This window comes from Eumetopias jubatus, unplaced genomic scaffold (genome assembly GCF_037043125.1).
Source record: "Eumetopias jubatus isolate StellerSeaLion01/CBP00866 unplaced genomic scaffold, mEumJub1_p1.0 scaffold_10, whole genome shotgun sequence".
Classification (NCBI taxonomy): domain Eukaryota; kingdom Metazoa; phylum Chordata; class Mammalia; order Carnivora; family Otariidae; genus Eumetopias; species Eumetopias jubatus.
Window position 1 is genome coordinate 69562453 of NW_028274816.1, and position 20129 is coordinate 69582581.

Consider the following 20129-nt stretch of genomic DNA (forward strand, 5'->3'; position numbering starts at 1 on the left):
TGCTTGGAGACACAGCCCTGAGCCCTGGCAGTTTTTAGATGCTTTAGGGCAGCGTGGTTCTTTATAAATAAAAACTAGTTTAGTGGGTCATGATGGACACTTTAAAAAATGAGGTGTATTATGAATGAAATAAAATAGAATGAAATAGAATAGAATAGAAAATATGAGAAGGTATGGGGGTATTTTCGTGAGATGTTTGTTTCTGTGTGTGTGTGTGTGTGTGTGTGTGTGTGCGCCTGTGTGTGCACATATTATTGTGGGTGCTGGGTAGTGATCGGAAATTTATTTCTCACTGGTAGTTGCAGTAGGAAACATATACATAAAAGCCATTAGGTAAGGGATAGTGGGCAGGTGGAATAAAAGAATGAGTGAAAAAAGGTTCGTAACATCTTCCTTAGCCAGGAAACTGAAAGGCTCTGGCAGTAAGAGTCGGCAGGCAGGTTTGCGGGCTGGTGACATCAACCCACGTAAACACCTGAGTAGGGGGTCCGGGTTTCCCCTTCAGGTGCACATTACAGACCCTCTCTTCAAAGTTTCTTGAACAAAATAAATAAAAATCTTTAAAAAAAAAAAGTTTCTTGAACAGATTTACGAAGGACAGTTTGGGGGTAGTTGGGTTAGAGGAGAAGAACCCATGGGCATGGATTAATCAGTGATAAAATTCAAGGATTGGTCAGAAGAGTAAAGTGAAAAAATAGAAAGCGAGCAGTCCCGGGCTCTCTGTGCATCATTTTATTTGTGGGGCAAAATGTCATCTGTCGACGATGCTCTAAGGTTATCTTGTAATAGCAAACAAATTTATTATAATCCTGGGAAATAAAACAACTATGAACCTTAGACCAGTATTTTGAACACAGTAGCTGTGTTTTGAAACTCTATGTAACTAATTATGTCTAAGAAGTTATTCGAAGGGTTATTTCAGGCTGTGAGGACAAAGAGTGGTGCCAGACGTTTATGTTCTTTTGTTTTTTGGGTTGACGAATAGTCACGTTTGGCTCTTCCACAAAATTCAGTGTTGGTGGAAAGAAAACAAGTCCATCATAAGTGGGTGCTGTATTTAAATCATTAAAAGATAGCCCATGGGTTCTAGGCTTTTCTAAAGACTGTGATTCTCTAATGAAGCCAAAGCTGTTCGGGGGGTAGCCTGTTTCTTTGTACTTGGATGGAAGACACTCACAGGGAATGATCACGTTCTCTCCTTCAGAGGATCTGCCTGGGCAAACACCACTTCCCAGTTCCTCCTGTCCGCTCTTCTTTTCCTGTATGTGTGGTGGAAAAAAATCCACGTTGACACTTGGGGAGGTACGAGGACTTTGATTTCTTACATTTTGTTATTTAGTATTCAGAAGGATGTGATTCTGGCTTGGGGAATTGTTTCCCCCCCAGAGAGTTGTTCTTTTTTTTTTAGATCTTTTGGAAAATTTAAAAATTATAGAAAATATTTAAATTAGTGAAAACAAAAGTTACAGGTCAATATGAGATTTTTAAAAAATTTTATATCTATGAAGGCAGCTTTTGGTCATAGAAAACTGTTGGCAGCTGTTGGGTTGTAAGAATTGATACTTAATGAATTAAATTTGCAGATACAAAATCCTAACTGTTCTTTGCAATTTACCCTGCTATATTAAAGTGAAGTTGGATTAATGTCTTACCAACTCAAGTGAATAGGTTGAACTCTCTTAAACAATCAGTACCACTTACAGGTTAGCTAAATTCCTTTAAATAGTTTAACATGCATTTGTAAATTTAGCAAAATGAGTTTGTTTTGTTTTGTTTTCTAATCTTTAAAATTGTGCTAAGGTATATATCATGTAAAACTTGCCGTCTTAACCATTTTAAGTGCTCTTCAGTACATTCACGATGTTGCATAACCATCACCACCATCTATTTCAAAAACGTTTCTAGGGCGCCTGGGTGGCTCAGATGGTTAAGCGTCTGCCTTCGGCTCAGGTCATGATCCCAGGGTCCTGGGATCGAGTCCCGCGTCAGGCTCCCAGCTCCTTGGGAGCCTGCTTCTCCCTCTGCCTCCCTCTGCCTCTCTCTCTCTCTCTCTCATTCTGTCTTTCATGAATAAATAAATAAAATCTTTAAAAAAACAAAACAAAAACAAAAACGTTTCTATCACCCCGAACAGAAACCTTGTACCAGTTAAGCAATAACTCCCCGTTTTCCCTCCCTCCAGTCCCCGGTAATTCCAATCTACTTTCCATTGATCTTGTACCTTGAAACTTTGCTGGAGTCATTCATTAGCCCTAGCAGCTTTCTTGTAGATTCTTTGGGTATTTCTACATACAGGATCATGCCATGTGTGAATAGAGAGCATTTTACTTCTTTCTTCCCAGTTTTGGTGACTTTTATTTCTTTTCTTGATTAATCAGTCTGATAGAACTTCCAGCACAATGTTGAATAGAAGTAGCAAAAGCAAGCATCTTCGTCTTGTTTCTGATTTCAGGGGGAAAGTTTTCAGTCTTTAGCCACTGATATGATACCTGTGGGATTTTCATAGTAGCCCTTCATCAGGTTGAGAAAATTTCCTCTATTCCTAGTTTGTTGAGTGTTTCTGTTCATAAAAGGCTGTTGGATTTTTTTTCTGCATTAACTGAGATGAACCCTATTTGTTTTTCCCCCTTCGTTTTATTAATGTGATGTATCACATTGATTGGTGTTTATCATTACTTGCATTTCTGGGATAAACCCCATTTGGTCACAGTGTACAATCCTTTGAATATGCTGCTGGGTGTAGTTTGCCAGTATTTTGTTGAGGATTTTTACATCCATATTCATAAGGAATATTGCTCTGTGGTTTTCTTTTCTTGGGTTTGGCCTTGGTAGCAGGGTGATGCTGGGCCTCATAGAATGAGGCCATGAGTTCAGTAGTGTTATTTACTCTTCTCTTTTTTGGACGAGGTTGAGAAAGATTGGTGTCAGTTCTTCAGATGTTTGCTTTAATTCACCAGTGAAGCCCTAGGTCAGGGACTTTTCTCTGTTGGGAAATTTTGATCACTTATTCAAGCTCTTATTAAAGATTTGTTGAGATTTTCTATTTCTCTTGGGTCAGTTGAGGTGATTCCCGTGTTTCTAGGAATTTTGTCATGCCATCTAGTTATCTAATTTGTTTCTAACAGTTGTTCCTAGTACTCTCTTATAATCCATTTTGTTAATGTGAAGTTGGTAGTGGTGTCCCCACTGTTATATTTGATTTCAGTTATTTGAGTCTTCGCTCTTTTTCTCTTGGTCAGTTTAGCTAAAGTGTTGTCAATTTCGTGGATCTGTTTTGTTTTGTTTTGTTTTCCCCAGAGAAGCAATTTTTGGTTTCTTCTGTTATTTTTCTGTTCGGTATTTCATTTATCTCTGCTTTAAACTTCAGTATTTATGTTGTTCTAGCTTTGGGTTTCATTTGCTCTTTTTCTGTTTTGAAATTCAATGTGTAAAATTAGTTTTATCAGTTTGAGAGCTTCTCTCTTTTTTGACGTAGGCATTTACAGCTATAAATTTCTGTTGGAGTGCTCCTTCGCTGCATCTCATCTGGTATGTTATGTATTTGTTTTCTTTTGTTTCAGAGTAGTTGCTGATTTTCCCTGCGGGTTGTTTTTTTTTTTTAAGATTATTTACTTATTTATCTGACAGAGAGAGAGATAGCGAGAGAGCACAAGCAGGGGGAGTGGGAGAGGGAGAAGCAGGCTTCATGCTGAGCAAGGAGCCTGATGCGGGGCTTGATCCCAGGACCCTCTCTGGCCTTGTAAAAAGAGTTTGGAAGTTTTCCTTCCATTTCAGTTTTTTGAAACAGCTTCAGAAGAATAGGTATTAATTCTTCTTTAAATGTTTGGTAGAATTCCCCTGGGAACCCATCTGGCCCTGGGCTCTTGTGTGTTGGGAGACTTTTGGTGACTGCTTCAATTTCCTTGCTGGTGATGGGTCTGTTCAGGTTTTCTGTTTCTTCCTGGTTCACTTTTGGGAGTTTATATGTGTCTAGGAATGCATCCATTTCTTCCAGATGGTCTAATTTGTTGGCATGTAGTTGCTCATAATATGTTCTTATAATTGTTTGTATTTCTTTGGTGTTGGTTGTGATCTCCCCTCTTTCATTCACAATTTTATTTATTTGGGTCCTTTCTCTTTTTGATAAGTCTGGCCGGGAGGTTATCAATCTTATTAATTCTTTCAAAGAACCAGCTCCTAGTTTCGTTGATCTGTTCTGCTGTTCTTTTGGTTTCTATTTCATTGATTTCTGCTCTAATCTTTATAATTTCTCTTCTCCTGCTGGGTTTAGGCTTTATTTGCTGTTCTTTCTCCAGCTCCTTTAGGTGTAGGGTTAGGTTGTGTATCTGAGGCCTTTCTTGTTTCTTAAGAAAGGCTTGTAGTGCTATATAGTTTCCTCTTAAGACTGCCTCCCAAAGATTTTGAACAGTTGTGTTTTCATTTCACTTGTTTCCATGAATTTTTAAAAATTCTTCTCTAATTTCCTGGTTGACCCATTCCATTCTTTAGTAGGATGCTCTTTAGCCTCCATGTATTTGAGTTCTTTCCAAATTTCCTCTTGTGATTGAGTTCCAGTTTCAAAGCACTGTGGTCTGAGAATATGCAGGGAATGATCCCAATCTTTGGGTACCGGTTGAGACCTGATTTGTGACCCAGGATGTGATCTATTCTGGAGAATATTCCATGTGCACTTCAGAAGAATGTGTATTCTGTTGCTTTGGGATGGAATGTTCAGAATATAACTGTGAAGTCCATCTGGTCCAGTGTGTCATTCAAAGCCCTTATTTCCTTGTTGATCTTCTGCTTAGATGATCTGTCCATTGCAGTGAGGGGGGTGTTAAAGTCCCCTACTATTATTGTATTATTATGGATGTGTTTCTTTGCTTTTGTTATTAATTGGCTTGTATAATTGGCTGTTCCCATGTTAGGGGCATAAATATTTACAATTGTTAGATCTTCTTGTTGGATAGACCCTTTAAGTAGCATATAGTGTCCTTCCTCATCACTTATTACAGTCTTTGGTTTAAAATCTAATCTGTCTGATATAAGGATTGCCACCCCAGCTTTCTTTTGATGTCCATTAGCATGATAAAGGGTTTTCCACCCCCTCACTTTCAACCTGGAGGGGTCTTTGGGTCTAAAATGAATCTCTTGCAGACAGCATATTGATGGGTCTTGCTTTTTTTTTTCTTAAGATTTTTTATTTATTTGAGAGAGAGAGGGAGAGAGAGCACATGAGGCAGGGAGGGTCAGAGGGAGAAGCAGACTCCCCGCTGAGCAGGGAGCCTGATGCGGGACTTGATCCTGGAACTCCAGGATCATGACCTCAGCAGAAGGCAGTCGCTTAACCAACTGAGCCACCCAGGCGCCCGGGTCTTGCTTTTTTATCCAATCTGATAGCCTGTGTCTTTTGATTGGGGGCATTTAGCCCATTTACATTCAAAGTAACTATTGAAAGATATGAATTTAGTGCCACTGTATTGCCTGTAAGGTGACTGTTACTGTGTATTGTCTCTGTTCCCTTCTGGTCTATGTTACTTTTGTGCTCTTTGCTTAGAGGACCCCTTTTAATATTTCGTGTAGGGCTGGTTTGATGATCACAAATTCTTTTAGTTTCTGTTTGTCCTGGAAGTTTTGTTTTGTTTTGTTTTGTTTTGTTTTTATCGCTCCTTCTATTTGGAATGACATCCTAGCTGGATAAAGTATTCTTGGCTGCATATTTTTCTCATTTAGCACTCTGAATATATCATACCATTCCTTTCTGGCCTATCCAGGTCTCTGTGGATAGGTCTGTTGCCAGTCTTATGTTTCTACCCTTGTAGGATACAGAGCTCTTGTCTTGAGCCACTTTCAGGATTTTATTTTTGTCTGAGATTTGCAAGTTTCACTATTATATGTTGGGGTGTTGACCTATTTGTATTTTGATTTTAGTGGGGGTTCTCTGTGCCTCCTGAATTTTGATGCCTGTTTCCTTCCCCAGATTAGGGAAGTTCTCCGCTATAATTTGCTCCAATATACCTTCTGCCCCTCTCTTTCCTTTTCTCCTGGGATCTCAGTTATTCTAATATTGTTTTGCTTTATGGAATCACTTATCTCTCGAATTCTCCCCTCGTAGTTGTTTATCTTTTTCTCAGCTTCTTTAGTCTCCATCATTTAGTCTTCAATATCACTAATTCTCTCTTCTGCCTCATTTATCCTAGCAGTTAGAGACTCCATTTTTGATTGCATCTTTTAATAGCCTTTTTGATTTCAACTTGGTTAGATTTTAGTTCTTTGATTTCTCCAGAAAGGGATTCTCTAGTGTCTTCTATGCTTTTTTCAAGCCCAGTTAGTATCTTTATAATCATATTCTGAACTCTAGTTCCAACGTCTTACTAATGTCCATATTGATTAGGTCCCTGGCAGTTGGTACTGCCTCTTGTTCTCTTTTTTGAGGTGAGTTTTTCCATCTTGTCATTTTGTTCAGAGAAGAATAAATGAACGAGAGAACAGAATACTAAAATGGCAACAACGACCCCAGAGAAATATACACTAAACAGAAGAGACCCGAAACCAGGGGACAAAAAAAAAAAGAAAAAAGAGAATATAATCAGACAGGTGAGCAGAATAGAGCAATGCACTGGATTCTGTGTATATTTTGGTCTGTTTTTTTAGAAAAATAGATCCCTAAATTGTAAAGAAATACAAACTTATACATAGAAAAATAAAATTAAATACATTGAAAAGATAGAATGTAACTGTAAAGATGAAAATTTAAAAAGCCTTTAACAGGGACGCCTGGGTGGCTCAGTCGGTTAAGTGTCTGCCTTCAGCTGGGGTCATGATCTCAAGAGTCCTGAGATCGAGTCCCACGTCAGGCTCTTTGCTCAGTGGAGAAGGCTGCTGCTTCCTCTGCCCCTCTCCCTGCTCGTGCTCTCTCTCTCTGATGAATAAATAAAATCTTAAAAGAAAAAAAAAAAAGAAGTGGGGCGCCTGTGTGGCTCAGTCGTTAAGTGTCTGCCTTTGGCTCAGGTCATGATCCCAGGGTCCTGGGATCGAGTCCCGCATCGGGCTCCCGCCTCGGCAGGAAGCCTGCTCTCCCTCTCCCACTCCCTCTGCTTGTGTTCCTGCTCTCGCTATCTCTCTCTCTCTGTCAAATAAGTAAGTAAAATCTTTAAAAAAAAAAGTGTTTTTTTAAAAAAAAGCCTTTAACAAAACAAAAAGAACAAGAAGAAACAACAACAACATAAAAGAGAATATGATCAGGGGCGCCTGAGTGGCTCAGTTGGTTAAGCGACTGCCTTCGGCTCAGGTCATGATCCTGGAGTCCCGGGATCGAGTCCCGCATCAGGCTCCCTGCTGGGCAGGGAGTCTGCTTCTCCCTCTGACCCTCCCCCCTCTCATGTGCTCTCTCTCTCATTCTCTCTCTTTCAAATAAATAAAATCTTTAAAAAAAAAGAGAGAATATGATCAGACAAGTGAATAGAACAAAGCTATACATTAGATTGGGGTATATTTTGGTCTCTTAGAAGAAAGTGTACCCCAAAATTGTAAAGAAAGAAAAACACACACACAAAAGTAAATACAATGAAGGGATAATGTAAGTGTAAAAATGAAAATTAAAAAAGATTTTTAGAAAGTTGATAAACTGGTTGAAAAAGGAAAGGAAAAAAAAATTAACTGAAAGACTAAAGAATCATGGTAAAAAAAAAGCCATGGATTCTATGTGAAGTATCTGCTGTTCTCATTGATCGGTAAACTTGGTCTTGGCGGGCTGTTCGTGCTGATCTTCTGGGGGAGGGGCCTGTTGCTGTGGTTCCCAAATGTCTTTGCCGGAGGCGGAATTGCCCCGCCCTTGTCGGTCTGGGCTAAGTAAGCTGCTCGGGTTTGCTTTTGGGAGTTTTGTTCCCTGCAAACTCTCGGTACAGCTTTGGAGGACTAGAGTGAAAATGGTGGCCTCCCAATCTCCGCCCAGAGGAGCCAAGAACTCGGGGCCCCGCTCCTCAGTGCGCCCCCAGAGAAAAGCAGTCACTCCCGTGTCCCCGGTCTCCGGCCGCACTCCGTGCTCACCCGGCCTGTGACCGAGTGTTTCTATCTCTGGCACCCGACCCCGTGTGGAGTCTCCAAACCCAGCAGATCCCTGCGGTGTGCTTCTGCGCCGCTCCTCCTAGGGGAGGAAGGGGAGTCTCCCCGGCTCTGCCGCTTGTTGGGTCCCTGCTGGAGGAGCAGTGGCCCGACTGTCACCGATCAGAGTTTATGGCAACCCCGAGCTGAGAGCCCGCGCCTCGGCTCCGTCTCTGCAGCCGGCTTCCCCGCTCCGATACCTGGGAGCTCTGCTGCACTCAGGCACCCCCGGTCTTTCTGTGACCCTGAGGGTCCCGAGACCACACTGTCCCAGCGAATGTTCCACCCCCCCCCCCCCCCCCCGCTTAGCCACTGGGGTGACGTCCCTCAGCGGAGCCGACTTCTAAAAGTTCCGATTTTGTGCTCCGCGGCTCTAGCACTTGCCAGAAGTGGCCACGGAGGCCCCCTCCCCCGCCATCTATCCTCCCGAATATCGCCTCGGATTCACTTCTCCGCACGTCCTACCTTCCAGAAAGTGGTCGCTTTTCTGTTCAGTTGCTGCTATTCTTTTCTTCAATCTCCAGCTGAGTTCGTAGGTGTTCAGAATGGTTTGATCCCTATCCAGCTGAATTCCTGAGACCAGACGAAATTTAGGTCTCCTGCTTCTCTGCCATGTTCCTCTGTTGGTTCTTGATGTTCTCCCATCAAGCCTTCACCTCCAAATTTGGGGGGACGGGGTGGGGCCCCAAGCCCTCTCTTCTTCTCCTGGGACCCAATAAGGTGCGTGGCAAGATGGCTCTCGGTGTCTTTCTTTTTTCTTACGTACAAAAATTCCTCAGTGCTTTTCAGTGCCTTCTTCCCCTCCCCCTTCTCTTCCTCTTGTGTCCTGGACCTTAGATCCAAAGCACTGAGTTTCTCACATTCAAATTCATGGCACACAGATGCCATCATGTATTACGGGGCCCCTCTCCCATTTTAGAGTGTTTTCTGCCTCCATGTCACAATTCCCACCCTCCTCCCTGGAGGCACCTTCTGTGTGCTTAGGTCTTTTGCTTTGCATCTTTGAAAAATGCAAAGTGGTTTTTTTTTTTTTTGGCTGTATGTATGTTTATATTTGCTTAATAGTATTATAGTTTAGATTTCTTTTTCCCCCCCATAAATTGTTTTCATTTGGCACGGATATCGGCAAACGGCCCCACCGATTCAATCCAGCCACAGCTTGTTTCTGTAACTAAAGTTTGATTGGAACACAGCCGCCCCTAATCACTTGCACATCGCCTGTCGCTATTCCCTTACTGCTACGGTGGCAGAGACCATCTGGCCTGCAACGTTGAAAATATTTGCTATTTGGCCCTTTACGGAAAACGTTTATTGGCCTCTCTAACTTAGCACAATATTCTGTTGTTGTGTTTTAAGTTGTAGTGAAATATACATAACATAAAATTTACGGTGTTCACCATTTTTAAGCATGTAGTTAAGTAGTGTGAGGGACAGTCACACTGTAGGGCCACCAGCATTCATCTCACAGAACTTTTTCATCCCACAAAACTGGAACTCTGTCCCCATTAAAGAGAAACTCCCGTTCCCCCTCTTTCCATCCCCTGGCAACCACCATTCCATCATTCCCCTTTCTGTCCGACTTTGACTCCCCCAGATACCTCACATAAGTGGGATTATATACAGTATTTGTCTTTTTGTGTCTTAGCATGGTGTCCTCAGGGTTCATCCTTGTAGCACCTGTCAGACCCTCCTTCCTGTTTAAGGCTGAATCGTAGTCCATTCTATGTCTCTGTCACGTTCTGCATATCCACTCATCTGTCGATGGACATCTGGGCTGCTTCCACCTCTTGGCTGTTATGAGTAATACTGCTGTGAACATGGGTGTGCAGATAGCTCCTGGAGGTCATGCTTTCAAGTCTCTTTATGTATACTCAGAGGTGATACTCCAGATCATATGATACTTTTATTTTTAATTTTTTGAGGTACCACCACACTTTCTGTAGTGGCTGCACCATTTTAGATTACCCCCAATAGTGCACAAGGGTTACAGTTCATCCACATCCTCACCAAGACATGTTATTTTTTGTTTCTTTTTTAAAGAAGCCATTCTAATGGGTGTGAGATCTTATTATGATTTTGATCTGCATTTCCCTAATGATTAATGATGTTGAGCATTCTTTCATGTGCTTGTTGGCTATTTGTGTATCTTCTTTGGAGAAATGCCTATTCAAGTCCTTTGCTCATTTTTTAATTGGATTGTTTTGTTGTTGTTCTTTGTATATTCTGGTTATTATGATATCCAGATATCCTTATCAGATATATGATTTGCAGATATTTTTTCCCATTCCGAGGGCTGCCAGATTCTGTTCTGTTGATCGTGTCCTTGGATGCACAGTTTTAAATTTTGATGTAGTTGAAAGGATCTGTTTTTACATTAGTTGCCTGTGAGCAGTACATTTTCAGATCTAACCATATTGTCACATAGGCATCTGGTGTTCTGCTTTTAACTGTAATACGCATGGATCATAGTTTGCTTCTCTAGCTTCCCAGTGATGATCTCTTTGATGCCCCCAGTAGCTCACAAGCACAACCTGCCTCAGTGAACAGCCTACATGTGTTCTTATAGAGCTCTCTGAAAGTCTGCCATTTATACCCAGGTGTGAAATGTGTGGGTGGGAGGGCATATACATACTTCAGTTTCACTACATATCGCCAGCCCTGTTCCCACAATCTCGAACTCTGGTCTTATTTGACCTCTTTAAATGTATTATTTTTCTGGACAACTATGGTTACTCCCAGTCTCTGGCCATTTAGAGGAGGCAGGCATGTGAAATAGAATTGTTGGCATCAGAGACTGCTGCAAGGTAAAAGCTGTTTTCTTTCTTCCCTGTTCTCCAGGTTGGACTTGGGACTGTTTGCAGGAATGGGGCTCCTACATCCAGCTGGCTATTCCCAGTATGTTCATGGTGTGCATTGAGTGGTGGACCTTTGAGATCGGAACTTTCCTTGCAGGTTTGTCAACAATCCAGTAGAAATCCCAGAACAGCCTGGCCACTCTTGTCTCCAGAGTTTCTCAAGAGACATAGGCCTTATTTCTCCTTCCTTTCCTTTGCGTCAAGCACTCATGGAAGTTTCAACAAAGGCTTAAATCCTTGTTCGACCATAAGCGTATTCCAGTTGAGTGGGGCTTAGGTGTGCCTCACTGCCCTTCACTTTATAGGTTGGGAAAGGGAGGCCGCAGTTAAAAGGTTTGTCAAGGTCATGGGGAGGGAGAACAGAAACCCGAATCTGGGTCTCCTGACTCACTCAGACCCTCTGCTTCTGCTGACTTTTGCTAGGCATCGTGCAAGTGTTTAAGCCATTTATAAACACAGAGTGACTGATTTGGCTCTATCAGCTATAATAATTTCGGTCATAGGTATTCACCTTAGCCATCTTACTGCTAGTAAAGTAATAGAGGAAATAATAGAGACAGAGGATGGTAATGATTGATGTTACGGTGTCTGGGGACAGTTGAATACTCCAATAGTCCCACCGCGTCTGTACAGAGTTCCATACCCTCCGTTCTTCCCCTCCAACATGGTGACCCTACAGCTCCCCAAGCAATGACCTGCAACTCTAGGAGCCTCGTTGTTTTCCACTTTAAACCTGACGTCTTGTTCCTTGGTGGAACAGGGGCTTATGGGTTGAACCTGTATCAGGTCTTAGCTGCCCTAGTTCTTGGAAGCTTTCTGGGAGTGGACATCTGGGGCTCTCCTCAGCACAGCCTGGATAGTGAATTGTGCCATTGGGTTATGCTTCTGGGACCAATCCTGGCTTCTTTTTAAATTCTTTTTCTTTTTTTTAAGATTTATTTATTTATTTGCGAGAGTAAGAGAGAGCATGTGAGCAGGTCGGGGGGAGGGGCAGAGGGAGAGTACCTTCAGGCAGACTCCCACGGTGCTCAGTATCATGACCCTGAGATCATAACCTGAGCGGAAACCAAGAGGTGGACACCTAACCGACTGAGCCATCCAAACACCCTCTCGCTTCTTTTAAATTAAGATATATTTTCGTTTCCTAAGGAAAATGTTTGCTTTAGCCCACTTTCTAAGATGTGTTTTATGTGTGTCTGTGCCAACATTTCAGGACTGATTAGTGTGACAGAGCTTGGGGCCCAGGCCATCATTTACGAACTGGCCTCTGCAGCCTACATGGTAAGAACCTTTGGGGTGAGACCCAGCACCTTCTCTGCATAAACTCTTCTGGGCCATTGTCACTCCTCCATTCAGCCCGCCATCCCATGCCATGCGCTGAGGAGAGAGGAGAGGTAGACAGCAGGAGAGGGAGCGCAGCATACTGGGGGGGCGGGGTGGATTCGGAGCCACATGCTGGGTTTGAGTCCTGCTGTGCTGCTCCCCAACTGCAACTATGGGCTCATTACTTAACCTTCCTGAGCTTCAGTTTTCTCATGTACAAAATGGGAAAAAAATAATACATGTGTAGGAGGTGAAGACTGAATAGGATAGATAATGTGTTAAAGCACTTAGCACAATGCTTGGCATGTTTATTCAACAAATATGGAGTTGGTGCTAGGGTATGATAGAGAGCAAGATGGAGACAGTTCCTGCCTTCTCGTGGCCTGTGGTCTGGTAGGGAGACAGAGACAAAGAAGTAAACAGATACATGAAGGCATTCCAAACATATATGGCACGTACCATAGAAGAAGCAAAAAAAAAAAAAAAAGTCTGAGATGCATAAAAATAGAGATGGATACCCTTTTAGGGAGGGCAGTTGGAAACAGTCCTTCTGGAAAGGGGAGAGGGAGCCAGCCTGGGAAGCCGGAGGCTGAGAGCTGACTGCAGGGGCTGAGCAAAGGCTCCACGCTGGAAAAGGGCACGTGGTGTGTTCAGGGACCCGAAATGGGAACCTGGCTGAAGGGATTCGTGAGAAAAGAAGGGTGTGACCTGTAGAAGCTGGCTTAGGGGAGAACAGGTGTTCAGGGGGGTTCTGAAGGAAGCTACTGGAATCATCCAGGTGAGCACAAAGGAGGCTGCTGGTGGACGGGGAGGAAAGTGGGTGAGTTAGTTGTGTTGTAGGGCAGAGTTGATAGGACATGACCAGGGTTTGGATGTGGAAGGCAAGGCAATGAATAGGAAGAATCACAAACAACCCCTGGCTTGAGTAACCACCTTGTACCTCTTGATTCTTTTGGAATATTCCAAACCTGTACAAATACTCCCCCCCCTTTTTTTGTTTGATTCTTATTTTTTTTTTTAAAGATCAACAAAGGCCATCTGGGCAGTGGGATTATGGGCCATTTTTGTTTCCATGTATTTTTCTTTTATTCTCAAAAATGAAAACAGGTTTTTTTTTTGTTTTGTTTTTGTTTTAGTGGGGATTGATGACATAGTTTAAGAATAAAAAGGGTGAGTGTCAAGGAGCAAACCCCAAGATCTAGAAGTCAGGAATAGGACAACTCAGCCAAGAGGGAGGACAGGCCAGTGTGGAATGGAGAAAATCAAGAGAACATGTCATGCAGGAAGCCAGCGATGAAGAACCATTCGTGGAAGGAATGACAGTTGGGTGGAGGGTTACTGGGGGGGGGGGTCCCCATAAGGTGAGGGTGGAAAGTGTCCCTTAGCTTTTGGGTCATCGGAGACCTTAGATGGGAAGCGAGAACCATGGCGAAGGGGCAGAAGCTGCTGAGGTAGACAGTTCTGCCTGGAGGTTTGGTAGTTGGTGGTGAGAAAGAATCCCATCAAGGGAGGGTTTTGGGATTGCTTCTAGATTTAAATGGGGCTACTAGAGCTTGTGTATCGGTATGTGGTCAACAGTAACCATCTTCTACATCTGTCATCTTCAGAGCTTCTGTTTTTACCTGCTCTATCATAGCCTTCGTTTTGTTTTCTTTTTATTTTTAATTGTGCTAAAAACCACATAACATAAAGTTTACCATCTTTTTTAATTAATTTATTTGAGAGTGTGCACGAGAGAGCACAATTTAGTCGTATTAACATTGTTGTGCAGCCAAGTTCCAGAACCTTTTCATCCCATAAGACTCTAAACTCTACCCATTCCACAGTTACCCACTCCCCCTGCCCTCAGCCTCCGGCAACCACTATTCCCCTTTCTGTTTCTTGTCACAGGCTTTCCTTTGTTAGAGGCAGTAAGGCAATAATTCTTCATTATTCCTATGGAAAAAAACAAGTTCCCACAGGGGTGAGCTTACAATCAAAATTACAAAATACAAAGAAATAACCCACCATGAGCAAGAGTTTGAACAGATAGAACAAACAGAAAAATTAGAGTTCAGAGCTTGAGATGATGGAGTAATAATTGGGGAATAGAAAAGTCATTAAACATAAAAGGAGCTGAAACCAAAAGAACAATATTTGGAAAAGAACCAGGTAGGATTTTTAAAATTACAAATTATAGCCATAGAAATGTTAATACTTGATAGCATAAACAGATTAGTTAAAGCTGGAAAATCAAATGATGAACTTGAAGACCAATCGATGGAAACTCCAGAATAAAACAAAGATATGTAAATAGATGGAATTAGATACAAAGACCAATCCATGCATACGTGATCAGATGATTTTTAACGAAGATGCCAAGACCATTCAGTGGGGAAAGGACAGTCTTTTCAGTAACGGGTACTGGAAAACTCGATATCCATCCACATGCAAAAGAATGAAGTTGCACTCTTACCTCACACCATGTACAACAATTAACTTAAAGTGGATAAAAGACCTAAATGTAAGCCCTAAACAATAAAACTTTTAGAAGAAGACATAGGGCAGAAGCTTCACGACATTGGATTTGACATAGCACCAAAGGCACGGGCTACAAAAGAAAAAACAGACAAGCTGGACTTCATGAAAACTGAAAAATTAACGTGCATCTGAAGATAATATCCACAGAGTAAAAAGGCAACCCACGGAATGGGAGAAAATATTCACAAATCCTATGGGACAAGGGAATAATATTCAGGACATAGACAGAACTGCTAAGACTCAGTGGCAAACAAACAACCGGATTCAAAAGTGGACGAAGGACTTGAATAGATAGATACTCTCCAAGGAAGATACTTGGATGTACAATAAGCACGTGAAAATATGCCCAACATGACTGATTGTTAAGAAATATTTACAAAAAAACTATATTGGGATACCATCTCATACCCATTAGCATGGCTACTATTAAAAAAAAACAAAACTAACAGGTGTGGGTGAGGGTAGAGAAAAATTGGGACCCTTGTGCACCGTTGGTGGGAATGTAAAATGGCACACCCACTGTGGACAGGAAGTGCAGTGGTTCCTCAAAAAATTAAAAGTATCATATGATCCTGGCAATGTCACTTCGGGGGTATACATAAAAAGAACTGAAAGCAAGATCTCCAAGAGCTGTCTGCACACCTACGTTCATAGCAGCATTACTGACGAGAGCCAAAGGTGGAAGCAACCCAAATGTCCGCCGACAAATGAGTGGAGAAGCAGAACACGATATAGACAAACAATGGAGGATCACTCAGCCTTAAAAACGAAGGAGGGTCTGACGGGTGCTACAACATGGATGAACCCTGAGGACGCTATGCTCAGTGAAATAAGCCAGTCATACAGGCATACCTTGGAGATAGTGCAGGTTTGGTTCCAGACCCCACCACAAAGTGAAGATCGCAATAAAGTGAATGAACAGGTTTTTTGTTTGTTTGTTGTACAGTACATATAAAAGTCATGTTTATACTGTAGTCTGTTAAGTGTGTAGTGGCACATGTCTAAAAAAATGTACATACCCTAATTAAAAAGAGTTCATCACTAAAGAATACTAACCATCATCTGAGCTTTCAGCAAGTTGTAATCTTTTCGCTAGTGGAGGGTCCTGTCTTGATGTTGATGGCTGCTGACTGACGAGGGTGGTGGCTGCCAGAGGTTGGGTGGCCGTGGCCATTTTTAAAAACGAGACAGTGAAGTTTGCTGCATTGATGAACTCTTCCTTTCATGAATGATTTCTCTGTGGCACCGGATACTGTTTGATAGCATTTCATCCACCATAGAACTTCTTTCCGAATTGGAGTCCACCCTCTCAAACCGTGCTGCTGCTTTATCTATTAAGTTCATGTAATATTCTAAATCCTTTGTTGTCATTTCAACAATCTTCACAGCATCTTCACCAGGAGTAGATTTTATCTCAAGAAACTACATTCTTTGCTCATCCATGAGAGGCAACTCTTCATTCAAGTTTTATCATGAGATTGCAGCCATTCAGTCCTGTGTTCAGGCTTCACTTCTGCTTCTAGTTCTCTTGCTGTTTCCACCACATCTCCAGTGACTTCCTCCACTGAAGTCTTGAACCCCTGAAAGTCATTAAGATTGGAATCAAATTCTTCCAAACTCATGTTCATGTTGATATTTTGACCTCTTCCCATGTTGACGAATGTTAATGGCATCTAGAATGGTGAATCCTTTCCGGAAGGTTTTCTTTTTTAAGATTTTTATTTTATTATTATTATTTTGAGAGAGACAGAGAGGGCATGAGCAGGGAAGAGGGTCAGAGGGAGAAGCAGACTACCCGCTGAGCAGGGACCCTGATGCGGGGCTCAATCCCAGGACCCCAAGATCATGACCAGATGCTTAACCAACTGAGCCACCCAGGCGTCTCTTTCCAGAAGGTTTTCAATTTACTTTGCCCACGTCAATCAAAAGAATAACTGTCTATAGCAGCAACAGCCTAATGAAATGTATTTCTTAAATAGTAAGACTTGAAAGTTAAAATGACTCCTTGATCCATGGGTTGCAGAGTGGATGCTGTGTTAGCAGGCCTCAAAAGAACATTAATCTCACTGTCCATCTCCATCAGAGCTCTTGGGTGACCAGATGCATTGTCAATGTGCAGTAATATTTTGAAAGGAACCTTTTTTTCTGAGTAGTAGGTCTCAACAGTGGGCTTAAAATATTCCGTAAACTATGTTGTAAACAGATGTGCTGTCATCCAGGCTTTGATATTCCACTGATAGAGCACAGGCAGAGTAGATTTAGCATCATTCTTAAGGGCCTTAGGAATTCCAAACTGGTAAATGAGCATTGGTTTCCGCTTTAGTCACCAGCTGTGTTAGCCCCTAGCAAGAGAGTCAGACCTTTGAAGCCAGACATTGACTTCTGTCTAGCTGTGGAAGTTCTAGGTGGTACCTTCTCATAATAAGGCTGTTTCACGTACACTGAAAATCCATTGTTGAGCGTAGCCGTGTTCATTAATGATCTTAGCTCGTTCTTCGGGAGAACTTGCTGCAGCTTCCACCTCAGCACTTGTTGCTTCACCTTGCCCTTCGATGGTCTGAAGATGGCTTCTTTCCTTAAACCTCCTGAACCAACCTCTGCTAGCTTCAGACTTCACTCCTGCAGCTTCCTCACCTCTCAGCCTTCACAGAATTGAAGAGCATTAGGGCCTTGCTCTGGGCTAGGCTTTGGCTTAAGGGAATGTTGGGGCTGGTTTGGCATTCTCTCCAGACCACTAAACCTTTCTCCACATCAGCGATAAGGCTGTTTTGCTTTCTTACCATTTGTGTGTTCACTGGAGTGGCACTTTTCCTTTCCTTCAAGAACTTTTCCTTTGCATTCACAGCTTGGCTCACTGGGGGCAAGAGGCCTCGCCTTCAGCCCTCTCTCAGCTTCTGAGAGGTCTTCCTCACTAAGCTCAGTCATTTCTAGCTTTTGATTTCAAGTGAGAGACAAGGGACTCTTCCTTTCTCTTGAACACTCACAGGCCACTATAGGGTTATCACTTGGCCTAATTTTAATAATTTTTGTGTCTCGGGGAGGAGGGAGGACTGAGAAAAGGGAAGAGAGATGGGGGGATGTCTAATTGCGGAGCAGTCAGAGCGCACACAGCATTTCTCAGTTAGGTTTGCTGTCTCACATGGATGCGGTTTGTGGTGTCCCCAAACCATGCAATAGTAACATCAGAGATCACCGGTCACAGATCATCTTAATAAGTATAATAATAATGAAAAAGTTGGAAATATCGCAAGACCAAAATGTGATGCAGACATGGTGCTGATAGACTTGCTTGACGCAGGTTTGCCACATTTTAATTTGTAAAAAATCGCAGTATCTACAAAGCGCACTAAAGCAAAACACAGTAAAACAAGGTATGCCTATATTGTGTGATTCCACTTATATGAGGTCCTTAGAGTAGTGAAAATTAGAGACAAAGTAAAATGGTGGTTGCCAGGGGTTGGGAGGGAGGAATGGGGAGTTACTTATTTTTTATTTCAGTTTCACAAGATGAGGAAAGTCCTGGAGATGGATGGTGGTGATGGTTGCACAACCTTATGAATACCTATTTAATACCATTAAACTGTACATTTAAAAGTGACTGTATGGCTAAAAAATAGATAATAATTACTGGAGTAATAAGGGGGAAATGCTAAAGATGGTACATTTTATTTTATGTTTACTTAACCACAATAAATAAAAATGGGAAAAAGTAGAGATGGAATGTATGAAAGATCTAGGTCCTTACATGCATCCAGTAGGAAATACACAGACAGAATAACAGACTGTTAGGGATGCAATATTCGGAGACATTTAATAAGAGACAGACACCTGAAGTAAGACACGAATCTCAGTACTCAAAAATTGTAATGAATATTGTATTGGAGATTCCAGCCTGGGCAATTTTGAGGCAAGAAAAGAAAATAGAAGACATCCAGATTGGAAAGGAAGAAGTAGAACTATTTGTATTTGCAGATGACATGATTTTATCTATAGAAAACCCTAAGCAATACGCACCGATGCATACGTGCGTGCGCACGCGCGCATGCACACACACACACACACACACACTGACACTACTAGAGCTAATAAATGAGTTCTGAAAAGTTGCAGGATGCAACATCAGTACACAAAACTCAGTTGCATTTCCATAACACTAGCAATGAACAATCTGAAAATGAAATTAAGAAAACAGTTCCATTCGCCCCGCCATCAAAAAGAATAGTCACTAGTAAATTGAACCAAAGAAGGGTGAAACTTGTACATTGAAAACTACAAAACATTGTTGACGGAAATGAAAGAATACCTAAGTAAATGAAAAGATTTCCCATGTTCATGAATTAGAAGACCCAGTATTGTCTGATGGCCGCACCCCCCAAAGTGATTGAACTGGCCGTTCTTGCAGATTGGACAAGCCAATCCTAAAATTCATATGGAGATGCAAGGGACCGCAAATAGTCAAAACAGGCTTGGGAACGAACAGGGTGGGATGAGTCACCCTTCAATAACAGCAGTAACACCCTGAAGACTGTGAAATGATATCATCAAAGTGTTTGGAGGCCAGTGCCAGTCCTTACCCAGCTAAGCTAGGGTTCAAGAGATTAAAACACTGAGAGACATCACTGATCACAGACTGTCGCTGAAAGAATCACTGGTATCAAAACAGTGGTGAGCAAAGAAATTGACAAATGTGGATAACTCTAAACTAGCACTGACTATAAATAAAAAAGTGCGACCAATTTGCACAGTACAAAATTAGGTAGAAATAAAATACTGAATAGTAGTAAGAGGTGAGATTGGGAGAAGGTTTTCTTAGTTTAAACAATCTAGACATCAGGGAAGAGGGTGGGAGATAGTTGATTAAGTTAAAATTTTAAAGTTGGTGTGCATGTTGACATTTTAAGGGGACTAACCGAGAGAAAGGAAATAGAATGTATTTCCTAGCCAGTAGCCCAGATAAAAAAGGGAATTAAGAAAACAAGATCAGTCCAACATAAGGCAGTGAAAATAATGAAGATAACGAAGCAAAAAATTATAATTCATACAGAATAAGATGGTGGAATTAAATCCAAATACAGTTGCCCCTTGAACAACACAGGTTCGCACTGCCTGGGTCCATTTGTATGTGGAGTTTTTCCAGTAAAGTACCATAAGTGCATTTTCTCTTCTTTATGATCTTCTTAATGACCTCTTTTCCCAGCTTACTTTATTGTAAAAAGACAGTACATAATACATAAGTCGTTTAAAATATGTGTTAATCAACAGTTTATGTTATCAGTAAGGCTTCTGGTTAACAGTAGGCTATGAGCAGTTAAGTTTGGGGGGAATAACGGGGTAATTTTTTCCTCAGGG

At 41.9% G+C, this 20129-nt stretch overlaps 1 protein-coding gene across 1 annotated transcript in view; it reads left to right on the top strand.

Annotated features, from left to right (window-relative positions):
• Window positions 1-20129, top strand: part of LOC114198204 (multidrug and toxin extrusion protein 2-like) — a 60794-nt gene that overhangs the window by 12842 nt on the left and 27823 nt on the right. Inside the window, exons 8-10 of the mRNA XM_028089551.2 lie at window positions 1205-1302; window positions 10921-11034; window positions 12151-12218. Of these exons, the coding sequence (XP_027945352.2) occupies window positions 1205-1302; window positions 10921-11034; window positions 12151-12218 (280 nt within the window). The remainder of the gene's footprint in view (window positions 1-1204; window positions 1303-10920; window positions 11035-12150; window positions 12219-20129) is intronic.